General features: G+C 48.4%; 1 protein-coding gene across 9 annotated transcripts in view; it reads left to right on the top strand.

Moving 5' to 3' along the window:
- Positions 1–15,707, top strand: part of FBXO25 (F-box protein 25) — a 98,396-nt gene that overhangs the window by 25,809 nt on the left and 56,880 nt on the right. For all 9 annotated transcript variants that reach the window (XM_060001535.1, XM_060001534.1, XM_060001537.1 and 6 more), the window contains 2 exons: positions 1,626–1,718; positions 14,912–15,005. In XM_060001535.1, the coding sequence (XP_059857518.1) occupies positions 1,626–1,718; positions 14,912–15,005 (187 nt within the window). The remainder of the gene's footprint in view (positions 1–1,625; positions 1,719–14,911; positions 15,006–15,707) is intronic.

The following is a 15,707-nucleotide window of genomic DNA, read 5'->3' on the forward strand; positions in this document are numbered from 1 at the left end:
TCTAGACCGTGAGCCACAACTGCTGAGCCTGCGTGCCACAACTACTGAAGCCTGTGCTCCTAGAGCCTGTGCTCTGCATTAAGAGAAGCCACCGCAATGAGAAGCCCTTGCACTGCAACAAAGAGTAGCCCCTGCTCGCTGCAACTAGAGAGAGCCCGCACGCAGCAATGAAGACCCAATGCAGCCAAAAATAAATAAATAAATAAATTTATTTTTAAAAAAAAGAAAGAAAGACTGTTAGACATTTCATTTGCTGGGTGTCACCACACTGATTACAGAACAGAGGTCCAGCTTCGGCTGCACACGCAGCAGAGGGGGAACTTGCGGTGAGTCTGCGGAGTGTTGCATGGGTCCTGGGAACCGGCACAGGCAGGCACAGGAAAGGGCCAGGACTCGGAGCTGGTCCCATCTCTCTCCGCATCACATCACGCCTTTGGTCTTCTCACCTGGGGCCCGCCAGGTGTTTGCTGCTTGGGTGCTTCAAACGTGTGATTTTATTTCCCCCCAAAGAAGAGGCTGTTGTGAGATGGGTGACTGCCTGGAAGGAACACCAGTGTTTGGAATTCTGTTCACTGAGAAAGAGAATAGTTACTGGCTGTGATTGATTTCAGGTTGTGATTGATATCCAGTTAATCTTGGCTTCCTCCACAGCTCCCAGGAAAATATTTTGTACTTAGTGGATATTCAGTAAAAATACATAATGAATGTTTTAAATAAGTGTATCTTGTTGGCTTGTGCACACATTGAGAGTGTTGTTGGGATTTGGGTGTAAAACCAAATCAGCCCTCACGGTGCGTCTTCTGTCAGAGACTAAGGATTTCCCCTCCAGCTCCCCCTCTGGCCCCTCTCCTGTCCTCTGTTTGAAATGTGAGGCGTGTTTGTCACCTCATGTTTTCTGTGATTATTCCCCACTTTATCTATACCCACAACTCTGCATTGAAGATCTCTTTATGTTCTAAGTATTCCAATACAGAAGATTGAGTTTAAAATGTCTTCTGAAACCTGGGGTAGAGATCTGTACAAACCAGTATGGAATATAGGGCATATCACTGCCCACGGTCACGTCCCATCACCTCTAGCCCTTTGCACCCACACGCTGGTATTCAGAACCCCACCCCACTCAGGTGCCTCTCGGCCTTGATCCTGAGCGGCTGGGCGTACGTCCAGGCCTGCAGGCACACAGGACTCCCCGCAGAGGAATCGAATTCCAACGTGTAGTTTATAGCAGATGCTTCTTCATAGTGGCCAAGCATGATTTATGTATTTGTAGTTGCACAGCCTAGAATAAATACATCCAGTTATTTTATGATTTTAGGCTTAATTTTGTCCTCCCCCAAATGCATGCCAACAAAGGAAATTGACAAATATTTAATCAATATTTATCCTTGTCATTAAGTGGTGTAGAAATGTCAGTGCGTAGTGTCTTGATTATACATAAAGGACTTAAATTTAGCACTGTTTTAATTTTACTCTGTTTTCAGCTAAATATGGAATAGATCATAATAAAAACGAATATCCTTTGCCAAAATTAAAAAAGAAATTGCGCAGACTAATTCACGTTAACTGTTAGCTCATTTTGACTCATGACTCATTTGACAGATTTTCACTTGTGTCTGTTTTTCCAGAGACACGGCTACTGCACTTTGGGAGAAGCTTTTAACCGCTTAGACTTCTTCAGTGCGGTCCAGGATGCCCGGAGGTTCACTTACGTGGCCAGAGTGAGTATTTTATTTCAGAGTCACTTGATGACACTTTGGAGCGACTGCGTTTTGAGGATTATCATGTGAAATATTTAAGATGCTTTTGACAGCTGCGTACAGTTGTGCTTGTTCGCTGGTAGAGAACCCCCGGGGGCGGGCAGTCGGGCGAGGCTCCGGGCTGGCCCTAGGGCTTCTGCAGGCTCCCACAGGGGCAGGGGCACACTCCCCGCCCGTCGCGCTGTCGGAGATGCAAAGAGGAGGCAGAAGGTATCCTGGGAATCCTTACCTGGTAGTTTCACATGCATTTTCTACTTTGTGTTTTTCACGGAGTATGATCCCTGCTTAATAGAGGGACAGTGGGCTAACAGAAAGAAGGAAATTTATACCGAATGGAACTCCACAGAAGCCTTATTGTGTTAATAACATGTTTTTAGAGGAAATTTTTGTCTTGGCCTACATTCAGAAAAGAAAGGATCTTGCCATATATTCCATTTACTGTCTGCTTTTATTTGCCTAACAAACTTATTCACCTTCTTACTATTATAGGCAAAGAGTAAGTGATGGGTCATGAAGCTGTTGATTTTGGATTTTTAATGGTGCTGTGAGACTCTGGAAAGATATTCCTTGTAATGCCTGCTAGGCATTTGGAAGTGCTACCGGAAGGACAGAAAACTGGGTGGTTAAATGATTTTAAGCCCGAGTGTTTGGTTTGGTTCCCGTCAGAGTTTGCCGGGCATCCATGTGACCAGCACCTGGGGTTCCTAGCCACGTGCTCCCTGCAGCGTCACCAGGTGGGGGCTGTGTGGAGGCCGTAGTCCCTCCGAGGGTTTGAGTTCTCCCAGGTGCCTGCACACCAGACAGGGGCCTCCACCAGCTACCTCTCCCCTCCAGGCGACCGAACTGGAATTTGACTCCACTTTGTAGAAATGCCAAGATTTGAGTATCTAGGAAAACGTGTGTCAGCAGAGAGGTCTGTTACACAGTAAGCGTTTACCCACGTGCTTTTTGATAGTTCACATCATGCTTAGTTGTCTAATACCAGCCACTCTGGACCGCGACCCACACAAGGGATTTTACTCGTGGGGGCGTGAGAGAGACTCTGGGGCAGGACGGAGACGCGAGAGGGAGGACGGAGATGCGGGAGGGAGGAGGGAGACGTGGGAGGGAGGACCGAGCCTCCTGGTTTCAGTGCCGGGCTTTCTGCTCATCTTGCTGGTCCAGGCCCTTGGTTTGCTGACCAGAGAAGGTCTGAGCATTCTGTGCTCTGTGTCCTACTGAACCTGGTCAGCTGAACAGCCTTGGGATCTTTGTTTTGTCCACATGCTGATCTCTTTTTCACTGAGGAGCCTTTCTTCAGACGTTGTCCTCATCCTAGACAGTAGTACCTGGCAGATCGTAGACTTTCTCTGCTGGTTCTTTTGTAGTATGTGTAAAAAAATACGTAACTAAAAAGTAAAATGTGTGGTGTGTCCACATGCTAACGCGTGAGGTGGCGTTTCCCTGCATCGCCTCTAGAAGCGGCCGCCGGGGCTGGTGGCTTTGGCAGCCGCTGAGGCTGCTATGCGAGGCCCGCCAGCACCACTGGGCCCTCCCACACGGCTGGCCTCTCTCTGTGGCACTTCCGTGATGGCCGAGCGCTCCCGCCAGGTGGGGCCTCCCCATCAGGGGTCCTTGCCTCCTCAGCCTCCTCCTGCCCCTGCTTCCTGCTCCTTCAAACCCTTCCCGAGGCCGGTTACCTTCCCAAACTGATCTGCTTATGTCTGCCTTCTCCGAAAGACAAAGACAAATGAAGCCAGCTGTCAGTGACTCTGTGATCGGATCCATGTGCCGTGGCCATGGTGTGCTGTCCCCTGCCCTAGTGACTCTGTGTGATCGGGTCCACGTGCCGTGGCCATGGCGCGCTGTCCCCTGCCCTAGTGACTCTCTGTGATCGGGTCCACATGCTGTACTGTCTCTTCTCCCTTCCCTTTCCTCCTGTTGCCTCCCCAGCAGGCCTGATGCCCCCACTTGCTTTCTTTTGATCGTGCTCTGTGCCTCACCTCTGGGTGACATGTCCCCCTGCACTTGCTGCCACCTTGTCTGTGGGAGTGGGTGGGATCCCCTCTCGCTCAGCACCCTGCCACTGGGGTGGAAACACTGCTTTGCGGGTCTGTTAGTGCATCATTGTGCAGTCAGTACCCCTGAATCGCACTGAATTGTAGTTGGCCTCAGTGGCTGGAGTGGTGTCCTTGGCACCTCTCTGCTACTTTCATGTTTACACCACACTTACCAGGACAGTGAGGATCTCTTGCAGTTCTTCTCAACAAGACAATTTCCCATAACTTGTGCTGTGTTGTCCAGATGGCCACTCCTTAATATTAGAAGAGCTGTAGATGTACACGCAGTGGTTTTGAAATGACTGATGGAAGAGTTTCCTTACATTTCGGATGGCATGCAGTAATATTTCCTCTAAGAATTTATATGAAAAAAAATAGTATTAATATTTTATATGAAGTCCCTTTGTTTATCTAAAATTAGCATTTTAAACTGAGGCTAATCTATAATTACTACATAGTTTCGGAATAAAATTTAGTATTAGAGTTTAGTGTTCAGTATAAATTGTTTTAGTTGTCAAAATAAAAATAAGTAGTTTGGAATGGAAGTTTAGTCTTTATTCTCCTATACTTTGGCAGGCATGGAAATTTGACGTCTTCTAATTACACAAATCCAAATTAAATTGTCTCTTGCACATCCTGTATATGAAATAAGCCACTTTTGGTGTTGTCTGTTTAAAAATATTTGAAACATCTTCATACCTAGGTTACTTTTGCAATTTTTCAAAATTTTAGTCTGATTTTGAGAAATAAACATTGTTTTTCCAAGCTGCATTCACTCAACTTTTTTTTTTTTTTTTTTTTTTGTGGTACGCGGGCCTCTCACTGCTGTGGCCTCTCCCGTCGCGGAGCACAGGCTCCGGACGCGTAGGCTCAGCGGCCACAGCCCACGGGCCCAGCCGCTCCGCGGCACGTGGGATCCTCCTGGACCGGGGCACGAACCCGCGTCCCCTGCGTCGGCAGGCGGACTCTCAACCACTGCGCCACCAGGGAAGCCCCTCACTCAACTTTTTAAAGGAGAATAGAGAACTAATTCCATGTGCCATGTTCCTCAGAACATGGCACCTAATTTAGGGTCACTGTTGAATCACATAGGCAGTGCCTGCCGGCGCTGGTGGGAATCATAAGGAAACCTGTAAACATGGGGTTGTGAGCTGCCCCCTCCGCACTGTGGTGGGATGGATGAGTGCGTGGTCTCTCACACGCTCCTCGTGCATTCGGCCTGTTCTTAAACCTCATTCACGTTACATTTTGTCCATCTGGCCACGGATAAGTCCAAACACCACTTCTTCCTCTGGGCTAACACGTGTGTAAACACACACACCGCCTGCGCCGCTGAGCTTCGTCCGCACGCTTGTAAACAGTCGTGTTCTTCACCACCATTCAGCAGAATTTGTGTTACAAATGTAATGCTGTATATTTAGTTTCAGACTAGTTGGTAGTCAGCGATATGGCTATTATGTTAAACTGCTGTTAAAACTATCTTGTAATTCACCAAAAAATGCTTATTTATAGATTGAGAATGTTGTCTTGGCCGGCTACTGAAAAGCCCTTAGCATAATTTATTGAACTATTAAACTTATTTCCAGAAAATCAATAAAAACTGGTCTTTACTCACTAGTAATTTTTCTCTCCTTAACTGATTATTTGCAGTTATTATTTTATAATATGTGCTGAGAAACTTCCTTATTGGGGGAAAAAAAATGACAGTCAAGATGCAGTTTAGATTTGGCCCTGGTGAGTGGACAGTTCTTAATATCTGGTCCGTAATTGAGCTTACTTCTCATTCATACCCTTTATATGTAATGTGTAAGTAAATTAAAAGCATTTTTGGTCAGTTTTAGGACCTTACTTTCATTAAGATAAATCAAAGACTTAAATTTGGTGGAATTTTGAAAATTTTAAGTAGAAAAATTAACCAAAAACTTGGAATTATTAGCACATATGTAGTTATTTCGGCGCAAAGGGAGATTTATAGCAGAGTTGGTATTTTAAAAGGCCTTTGAAGTGGGCTTCTAGCTCCGTGTCATGATTGGAGGCTGAGTGTCAGCATCTTTACCTCCTGTCTAGTAGTTGGTGTCCCCTGGTCTGAGGTGGGAGGGATGAGAATGTTGGTGCCCACATTGCTGAGCACCCTTAGGAGAGATGCACGGTCCCATCCTGTGAGGTTGACTTGTCTTTCCAAACTAACAGTGTCAGGGAATCTTCTAATTCACATTCCAGCCATAGACCTCGTCACATCTGTCAGCGATACACATTGAAGTTTCAGCAGTGCAGAGAGGTGGCGTCTGTCCGTAGTGTCAGTGCACACCCGGAAACTGGGCAGCCCCTCAGTGCCAGCCCTTCCTGGGGGAGAGTTGTATTGTGTCTCTCTGTGGGGCGTGTAGGTCATGCATGGTGGCTCCCTGGAGTCCGAGGCCCCCCAGCACTGCGGGGACAGCAGCTGCGGGTCCCCTGGGAGAGACGGGGCGGGCTCAAGGAGAGCATGCACTGGAAGGGTCGGCACTGGGGGCGATGGCCAAAGAGGCTGTCAGGAAACTCCCTGAGAGCAGCACAGGGTAGCAGTTGAAATGTATAAACATGCCGGGTGTGCTGTGCTTCCTAAAGTAGGTTCCTCTTAGGGGAAAAACTCTCAGAATCGTTACGTTTATGTACCTTTATTTGGGTTATTTGGAAAATGAGTTTATACTTCATTCCCTGCCTGTGGTCAATGAGCTTTGCTGCCATCTGTGACACATTATTCACTTTATTTGGCTTGTAAATAGTGACTTTTTTTTACCTTGATTACCTTAACTTCCTCACATTAACTTCCCTATAATTGGAATGTGTTACTCACTGACAGTTGGGTTTCTCTGAGCTTTATTTGAAGCCTGGTCACAGGAGCATCAGGTTTTATCTGTGACAGTAACTCAGCCTCTTGACGGCCCTTCCAGCTCACCCAAGGCTCCTCCCTGAGCTCGGGGAAGCCGCGCCCAGCGGCGGGCCATCCTGCGCGTCGCCCAGGGAGCAGCGCGAGGTGTCGGGTGCTGGCTGTGTGTGCTGCACCGTCGTATTCGTAGTGTTAGGAGAGTTGAACTCTGTAGCTTAATTATTAAAATATTTGTTGAGAAACATTTTAACAGACTTAATACTCACTGCTAGCATTCACGGCCTGTTTAGAGAATAGCTGCTGGCTGGCAGGGCAGGATCTGTGAAGTTTAATAATTGATCAGGCCTTTCCAGCGGTGCTGGTGAACCTGTCGTCTGTGACGTATTTAAGTCCCTTCTTGTACTCGGGGTCATACAGAAAGAATCTACTAACCCTGTAGTCACAGTAGGGGATCAGGAAATATTAATAAATACAGGGTGTGCTTAGAGTGTAACAGATGCACTTATTAGGGTGCTTACGAGAAGTTGGTCATGGAAGATTCATGTTTATACAAGGTGGGATCACACAGAATAGTATTTCTCCATTCAGAGCATTTCACTAAAGGGGTAGGACTTTCCAGAAGCACGTATGATATTCTGAAAGGATATTTCAACAACTTTATGACTTAGAAGGAAGTTTGGCAGTGGAAACCGGATTTCTAAGAGGGATTGTTGGGTAGGGGTAGGGGATTAAGAGGAACAAACCACTGTGTATAAAATAAACAAGCTACAAGAATATATTGTGCAGCACAGGGAATGCAGCCAATAGTTTATAATAACTGTAAATGGAGTATAAGCTTTAAAATTGCCAGGCACTGTGTTGTGCACCTGAAACTTATACAAATGAATAAAGTAAAAGGATTGTTGAGTGACTTGGCCAGGAGGATGCAGCAGGGCCGATTTTGTGGTTTTGCACTGTGGCTCTTGAAGTGAAGGGCGCCAGGGACCAACGGTCAGGCTTGGAGGCCCCATGGACGCCAGGGGAGCTCTGAAAGGCCACAGCGAGTGCAGCCCCTCTGCAGCTCAGCCCGGCCCCCAGGGACTGCCTGCGTTTTGTCACAGACGTGTACGTGCAGGATCCCACCCGGAAGAGCCAGAGACGAGGGTGTCGGTGTGAGCGGGAAGAGGGGCAGCGAAAAGTTCTGGTGACAGGAGGCAAAGGGGCCGAGTGCGGATGCGCCCCTTGATCTCAGTGGACAGACCCTGAGTTCTCGCTGTCCTTCGAGATGGCACACCTCTCATCACTTTCTTTCCAGTTTTGTCCTGTGTCAGGATTAACTGCGGGAGGTGGCGGTCAGAACAGGGCCCGGCCTCGGGCCGGGGAGTCGGGCGGCTGAGTGGTGGGCCCGGCCCTGCTCCAGGCGTACACAGGCCATACCGGGAGACTCGACGGCTCACAGAGCACCCTCCCTGCTTCTTCACTTCTGATCCTCTGCCAGCTCGATGGGATGCCGACCTGAGCCACAGAGGGGTTCACATCTTGCTCATGGGTTGCCTGCGTGAAAAGTTTACTGGTAGAGTTTTGCTTAAGTCTTTTCACTGTTCCACATTCCTATATTAGAGGAATTATCATGTTTTTGAGGAATTACTTCTAAATAGCGAGTCTGCGGGCCTGAACAGTGTCCCCCAAGCTTTACGTCCACCTGGAGCCTCAGAACATGACCTTATTTGGAAGCGGGGTCTTTGCACATGTAATCAGTTAGGATGATGTCCTGCTGGAGTGGGAAGGGCCCTAAACCGATGACTGTGTCCTTAAGAGAAGAGGGAACAGAGACAGTCACAGGGAGAAGCCATGTGAAGAGATTGGCCCAGGGGCTCCACAACACTAGGAGCTGAGTGAGGCAAGGAGGTCCCCTCCCTGGGCCACAACATAACAGGGCCCTGCCGACACTGGGGTCTGGACCTGCGACCTCAGAACCCTGAGAGTGGTGGCCGCTGACGTACCCCACGCGGCGTGGGGCTGCCTCACGGCAGCCGCGGAAACCATGCAGAAGGGCCGTTACTTCTCCCCTGGGGTGCCGTGTGCTTTTCTCCTTGAGAGGAGAGGTCATGCTTGTTCATGTTTTGTCTTCTGCGAAGGACCAAGCATACTTCTTTACATGATAGTCAGATATTCTCACACCATCTCACTTTGAACATGTGGAAAATGAGCCTGTGTTAACGGTGGGTTAGACGACATGATTGCAAACTAGTCAGTGAAAAAATTACAAAGAGCAGAACCTGGGAGGCCTTCCGTTTTCTGGCACAGGTTGGAAGGAGACCCTGCTGCCACCTGAGTGCGTATGAGAACACATTTTGCTGATGAATCGTTGAAACCGACTGATGGTGAAAAGAGCAGGGGGCCTCAGAGCAGATGGTTGTCGCGCACGTGGGTCTCCTGCAGACTTGCCGCTGGCCCGCACACCCGGAACCCAGGCCGCGTCGGAAGGCTCCATGGGGAGGGCTGTCCCTCTGCCACTGAGGTCCCCCAGGAGGTGCCCATCATAGCGACTCTGGGTGAAAATGTACCTGATGCACCTCCTCCGTGTTAGTGACACCCTTTCCTTCTGTTCGAGGTAAGGGATTGGTGGTGGTGGGGTGTCATTTGGGCCCCTTGCCTGTCCGTCAGGTAGGACAGGTTGGGCCTCCTCACCGCAGGGCACCAGGTGCAGTGTGTGCAGGGCCGGGGCCACTCGGGTATTCACGTGACCTCTGCCCTTGAGCTGGGGAGCTGGTCTGCCCATCTTTACACGCCTCCTTAGGTCCTGGGACTCTGGCCCCAGGAGTTTGTTTCCCAACACTCCTCAATCTTTGGACGTGAACTCCTGTTTCCCAAGTGCTTCCTGGGTCCTTTAAATAGTGGAATCATGAAAACAAGGGAAAGGACGTCTCCAGCTGGACCGTCTGGTTATGTGAAGATGTTTAGCTTCTTCCTGATCTCTGCCAAGGACCACGTGGCATGAACAGTTCACGAGGAGACAGGAGGGGAGAGACCATGGTCGTGGACGAGCTTCCAGGGACCCGCGAAGCAGCAGCAGGGCCAAGGGGTGGAGGGGCCGGACCTCTGTGTTGGGTTGTGTCTTGTTTTCTCAGTTTACTGACCAGGGATCTCTTCTTCCACGACACCTAACGGGGTTTGTATCTGCCCCGAGGCTGCCATGACGAGTTCGTGGTGGGATCATAACAAGCTCTTGAACGTGCTCAGCTCAGGAGCGCTTGCTACGCTTGACTGACCTTTTGAGGGTGGCTTAGATGGAAGGACAGCAGCCATGCAGGTCCAGCTCTGTCCCCAGATTCAGGGAGGAGAAGCGGGCAAGATGTGCCTCAGGTCACAGGCGCTCCTGACAGCAGAGATGTGTGTATTAAAGGTCTTCTTTGTCTTGATACTATAGCGTTCTCCTCTCGTGGAAAGCAGTGACTTCCTGACACGCGTGGAGACATTTTAAAACAGTGGCCTTTTGAGTTCAGGGCGACTGTTGAGAGGGACCATCCGTAGAATCTCTGACCTGAGCCTTTGTGTGCCACGTTGCAGTGTCTTGGGTCACAGCCCAGCTTGGTCCCTGTCACGTGCCCACTCCCTGGGCACCCCCCCACACACATACCCCCAGCACCTGGAATAGACCTGGAGCTGCTCCACTCGCAATGAGGGGACGGATGAGCAGGTTGTCCTGTGAGTTGTTCTGGTGATTTTTTCCATGGTAAACATTCTGCACAAATTCTACCTGAATATGAACTGGCTCGTAAGAGACTAAAATAATTAATTTGCCAGTCGTTTTACTGAACCTACAGGCACCTCCTCTTTTCAAGAAAACTGGTATTTAGAAATGGAGGAAGTTCCTTATTAGAAAACAAATTCTTCACAAAAGGAATGCCCTCTGAGTTCCTTAGCACAAAAAGATATGTTTACATTTTATTTTTTTAAAAACGTCCTTCTTGTTGATTCAAGAATTGGTATAGGCTACTTACTCCAGGAGTTTCTCTAATTTTTTCCTTTAAAAAGCGTTGGATTAAAGTAAGCTAGCAAAATATGTAACTGCTCCTAAGAACAAGATTCATGAAGGAGAAGAGACCACGTGGGACCTCCCAGGGATGCCTGCTTCCAGTCAAAGGAAACACTACTGGACACTAACTGGACAGTTTGGCCTCAAGAGAATTAAATTAGATGCTGTAGCTCTGACGTTTTATGGGATGTGTGTGTGCAGCCAGCAGGAGTGTGCTGATTAGATGGCATGTCCTCTGGAAATTTGAAATGTCACTAGCACAGAGTCTGCAAGTGTCCAGTACCATCTTCATTTTTCTTTAACTTCCCGCATATTTATGCTGCCAACAATGTAACTTGTAGAATGTGACCAAACGCAAGAACTAAGAATTCTTTTAATAAAACTGAAATTATAGATTGTGTAACAATTCAATTCATAGAAGATAACAGTTTTTCCTTCTGCCAGTATTAGAAGTCAGTGACTAGGATGAGAGTCAAATGAGGTGTTAATTCCCACGGAGGGTAGACAAGAGGGACAGTCCGAAAAGAGGTCACTTCTCACAGGCCGTCTGCCCGAGCTGGTCCCCCAGATGGGACCCTTGTTCTCGACGCAGCCTGCGTTCGCCCTGCATGAGATACCCTCATCCCTGGGGGAGGAACGGGGCCACGGACCTTGGGAGAACCTGATGAAAGCTCCTGACACTTCCCGGAGAGTTACAACAACGTGGACGCAGAGTCTGCGAACAAGCCTGCGTGCTGGCACTGCTCCGGCTTTGTGAACATCTAGGTGAGAATCTGCTATTGCAGAGTTTAGGTCTCATTCCTTTTTCATTAAATACAGTAAAACTGAGAAGACTTTTAAAATCAGGTAATCAACTTGCACATCGCTGAAGCCTGTGGAAGCTGTTCGCTGCGTCCTGACACGCGTGAGGTGCACGGGACGCAGGTGGCAAGAGTTTGCAGTGTTTCAGTCCTGAATCCGGTCCCTGTTACTGTGTGACTTTGGGGTCATTTTCCTCATCTCTGGGCCTCAGTTCTCGCTGTGCAGCGTGATAATACAGTACGTCTTCTAGGGGTGTTGTAAGAATTAGGCAGTCATGTCCAGCCCTTCCGGTAGGCGCCTCGGTAATAACGGGTCAGTGTGGAAATCTGTGTGAAGCCAGGAGTGAAGACGGCATGGCCCCCGGCTTCTGCCCATTGAGGGTGCCCTGTGCTGCACGAAAGAGCGACCTGAACATGAAACCGTCACCCTCTGTCCTTCCCTCACACCCACGCTGTCATCCTGACCACGTAACACGTGCACTTGGGCATTCCAGACGTGCCTGGGAGCTCAGATAGCTGAGGTTTTCCGTACTTTTATTTAATTCTAGCTTTAGTATATTATCATCAGAGAGTTCGGCCTGTACGATCTCTGTTTTTTTGAAATGCGTTAAATTTTCCTTTGTGGCCATTTTCATAGTTAATTTTTGTAAATATTCTATTGACACATAAGAAAAATGCAGATTCTCTATTTGAAGGATATAAGTTTTTCTGCTTATTTATTAAACAAGGTTTGGCGGTTATATTATTTAATTCCTCCACATCCTTACTTGTTTAGAATTGTTAAATTTGAAAAGACGTATAAAAATCTCCCACAATATTTGTATTTTTGACAAATTCTCTTTAGGTTTCCAACAGATTTTGTCTTATATATCTAGCTGAATAGGGGCTAATGTGTGGTTATATCTTCTTTGTAAATTGTCTTCTGGGGGCTTCCCTGGTGGCGCAGTGGTTAAGAACCCACCTGCCAATTCAGGGGACACGGGTTCAAGCCCTGGTCTGGGAAGATCCCACGTGCCGTGGAGCAACTAAGCCTGTGCGCCACAACTACTGAGCCTGCGCTCTAGAGCCCGTGAGCTACAACTACTGAGCCCATGTGCCACAACTACTGAAACCCATGCACCTAGAACCCATGCTCCGCAACAAAGAGAAGCCACCGCAATGAGAAGCCCCACTCGCCACAACTAGAGAAAGCCCGCACGCAGCAACCAAGACCCAAAGCAGCCAAAAAATAAAAAAAAAAAATTGTCTTCTGCACTTTTATGTTAATTACCATTTTAACCTAAGATTTCACTGTCATCTATTAACATGGTCACTCTTGTGTTTGCACATCCCACTGTGGTGGTTTTTCTGGTGGGTGCCCTGTGGATAACTAGCTAACCCACCATGCCAACCCCACGCCTTCTGCTAGTGAGTTCAGCCTTTTTCTAAAGGATTTTTTTACGTGATATTAGAAAACTGTAGTTTTTGTTGATCATAGGAGGGGGTGGTTGGAATACTTACTTCCTTTTGTGACAGAATATCCATTCTCAGACTAAGACCTGGTGTCAGGGGTCCTCCTCACTTCGAAACTACTGAGGACCCCAAAGAAATTTGCTTATGTGGGTTTTGTCTATTAATATTTACCATATGGAGGTTAAAATAAGTTTTAAAAAAATTTCTCTATTTAAAAATAAAGAGTGCCTGTGTCCTCCTGTGCCCATCTTCGCAGCGTCTGCGATGGTGGAAGATGGTGCGTTCTCAGGGCTGGATTCAGCGTGTGCAGCATCCTCGTGGGGCACCGGGACCCTGCACTGCACACGAGTGAGGCGGCAGTGGTACCAGGGAAGTAGCTTAGATCTGGGGTCCCGGGGGTCCCTGGACGGCTCTCTGAGGGCCGCGGCCCATGGGCTCCGCACTCTCATTTTTCTTTGCGGAGCAGGAGAGGCATGTATTTGCATATTCTGGTCTGTTTCTCTCAGATCCTGAGGGTCTTGAGAGCAGGGAGCCTGTCAGGGAAGGTTGGTTGTTACTCACTGCCCAGGGCCGGTGGCTCAGTCTGTCGGGTCAGCGCTGGGAGCCCCACCCCTTCCGGCTGTAGTTAGCAGTGAAGCTGGCCCCAGGTCTCTAAGTTGGTTGTAAACGCAGGCGGGGAAAGGGTCTGAGTCAGTTAAAGTGGTGCTGATTGTGATGCTGGTCGAACAAGGAAGACGGAAGGTGCTAACATTTTGCTTTGTGACCACCTAGAGGGGTGGGACAGGGAGGGTGGGAGGGAGACGCAAGAGGGAGGAGATATGGGGACATATGTACATGTATAGCTGATTCACTTTGTTATACAGCAGAAACTGGCGCACCATTGTAAAGCAATTATACTCCAATAAAGATGTTAAAAAAAAAAAAAAGATTGAGGAGCCGGACTGACCTTGTAGCCTTGGGCTTCTCAGGTGTTCTCTGGCCAGGACCCTGGAGTGTTGTTTCTGTGTTCACTGCAGCATAGGACACTTTTATGTAAATATACTGGAAGTTGCAGAATGATTTTTTTCCCAACAATCATCATGTGATTGTCATATTTGTAATTTTTTTTAACTTCCACGGTCAACATGGCAATGTAAGTATGTGAGTTAGCATTTTCTTTTCTCCCTCTGGAAACTCGCAGAGGCAGCTAGGAGGATTGGAAAGGAGGGATGAAAAATTCCTTTTTCAGAGAAATAGGCAGATGTAATTCACAGATTCTAAAATCTGTTTAAGGCTTACCCACAGTGGCTCAGATGCCTAAGAACTAAGAAACAGTATGGGCAGAAACAGTATGGGAAGAAGTGAATGGATGTGTCCAGGTGGGGAGGACTTGGCAGAGGTAGCCCTGGACCACACCAGAGACACGCGTGGCCCAGGGCGAGGCCCCGCGTGGGAGGCGGAAATTACAGGACGTGAGGGGACGCGGGGAAGCGGCTGACACAGGACTCCTGAGACCCAGTTTGTACAGAGGTGGGCCGTGGGTTCACCGAAGACTGATACGGATGAGCCGTGTGTGTGACAACCAGCTCTCCCCGGAGCAGCTGAGGGGAGGGGACAGCACTGGGGCAGAGAAGCGGGAAGGCTGTCCCGTCCTTCCCAGGCCTTCCCTGCCAGCTGCCATGCTGGCATCGCGTGCAGGAGCCTGGGAGGCACGCCAGGCAGCAGCTGCGGGAGGGAGGGGCAGTGCCATGCGTGTCAGGCGGGAGGCCGGAGGGACAGACGTGATGTGAGGCCGTTGGGGAAGGTCCGGCTCAGCTCGTGTGAGGCTGGGACATTCAGAGGAAAGGGCACAGCAGGATGCTGGGTGGACCCCCAAAGATGTGCCGTCGTGGGGAGGGTGTCACGGCCTGCGGCCTGCGCTCTCCTTCCCTGTCACTTGGGGGCGTTTCCCTTCAGAGGTGATGCTCACCTGTAACTCCCCCCACCCTCCCCCCCCACAGCTGTTGCAGCTGATCGCAAAGTCCCAGCTGACCTCGCTGAGCGGTGTGGCCCAGAAGAACTACTTCAACGTTCTGGATAAAATCGTTCAAAAAGGTAAGGTGATGACTGATATTTTTAATAATCTAAATCTTAATTAGAAATTCGGTGCAAGGAGATTGGATTTTTCTTTTATTTCCCCCCAGTATTAATGGTGTCAAATAATGTGATGGTGTCAGGGCAAGGGCAAGGGCTCGGGCTCGGGTTGCCTGCTCAGTTCTTGATGTTGTTATTGTTGTTCTTTAAAAGGTGCTTTTGCATACAGAAGAACATATTGTAATGAGAAAGACAATTTTTTTTGTTTTGGGGCCACACTGCGTGGCATGTGGAATCTTAGTTCCCCGATTAGGGATCAGACCCGTGCCCCCTGCAGTGGAAGCGCGGCGTCTTAACCGCTGGACCACCAGGGAAGTCCCAGAGAAAGGTAATTAATCCCTGAGTTTTAAAAAGACACTTACTGTTTCATGGGTAACTAGTCACAGCTCACCTTAGCTGTATAGTGTTTCTATAATTAGCAAGGTTGTGACTTAGTTCTTAGGCATCGGCTAAGCCTGTCATTTTAATTTAATGTTTGTCCTGATTAGTGGCCAGTAATAAACGGAACTTTGAGTTTATGCATATATATGCCATTTTAAATATCCATTCTCATGATTAAGTATAAAAGAAAACAGAGACTGACAGGTTTAAAGGCAAAACTGTAGACTCAACCAAAAATACACTATCAGACAATATTTTGAAGTTTTAAAATCTCATCCTACT

This window comes from Delphinus delphis, chromosome 21 (genome assembly GCF_949987515.2).
Source record: "Delphinus delphis chromosome 21, mDelDel1.2, whole genome shotgun sequence".
Classification (NCBI taxonomy): Eukaryota; Metazoa; Chordata; class Mammalia; order Artiodactyla; family Delphinidae; genus Delphinus; species Delphinus delphis.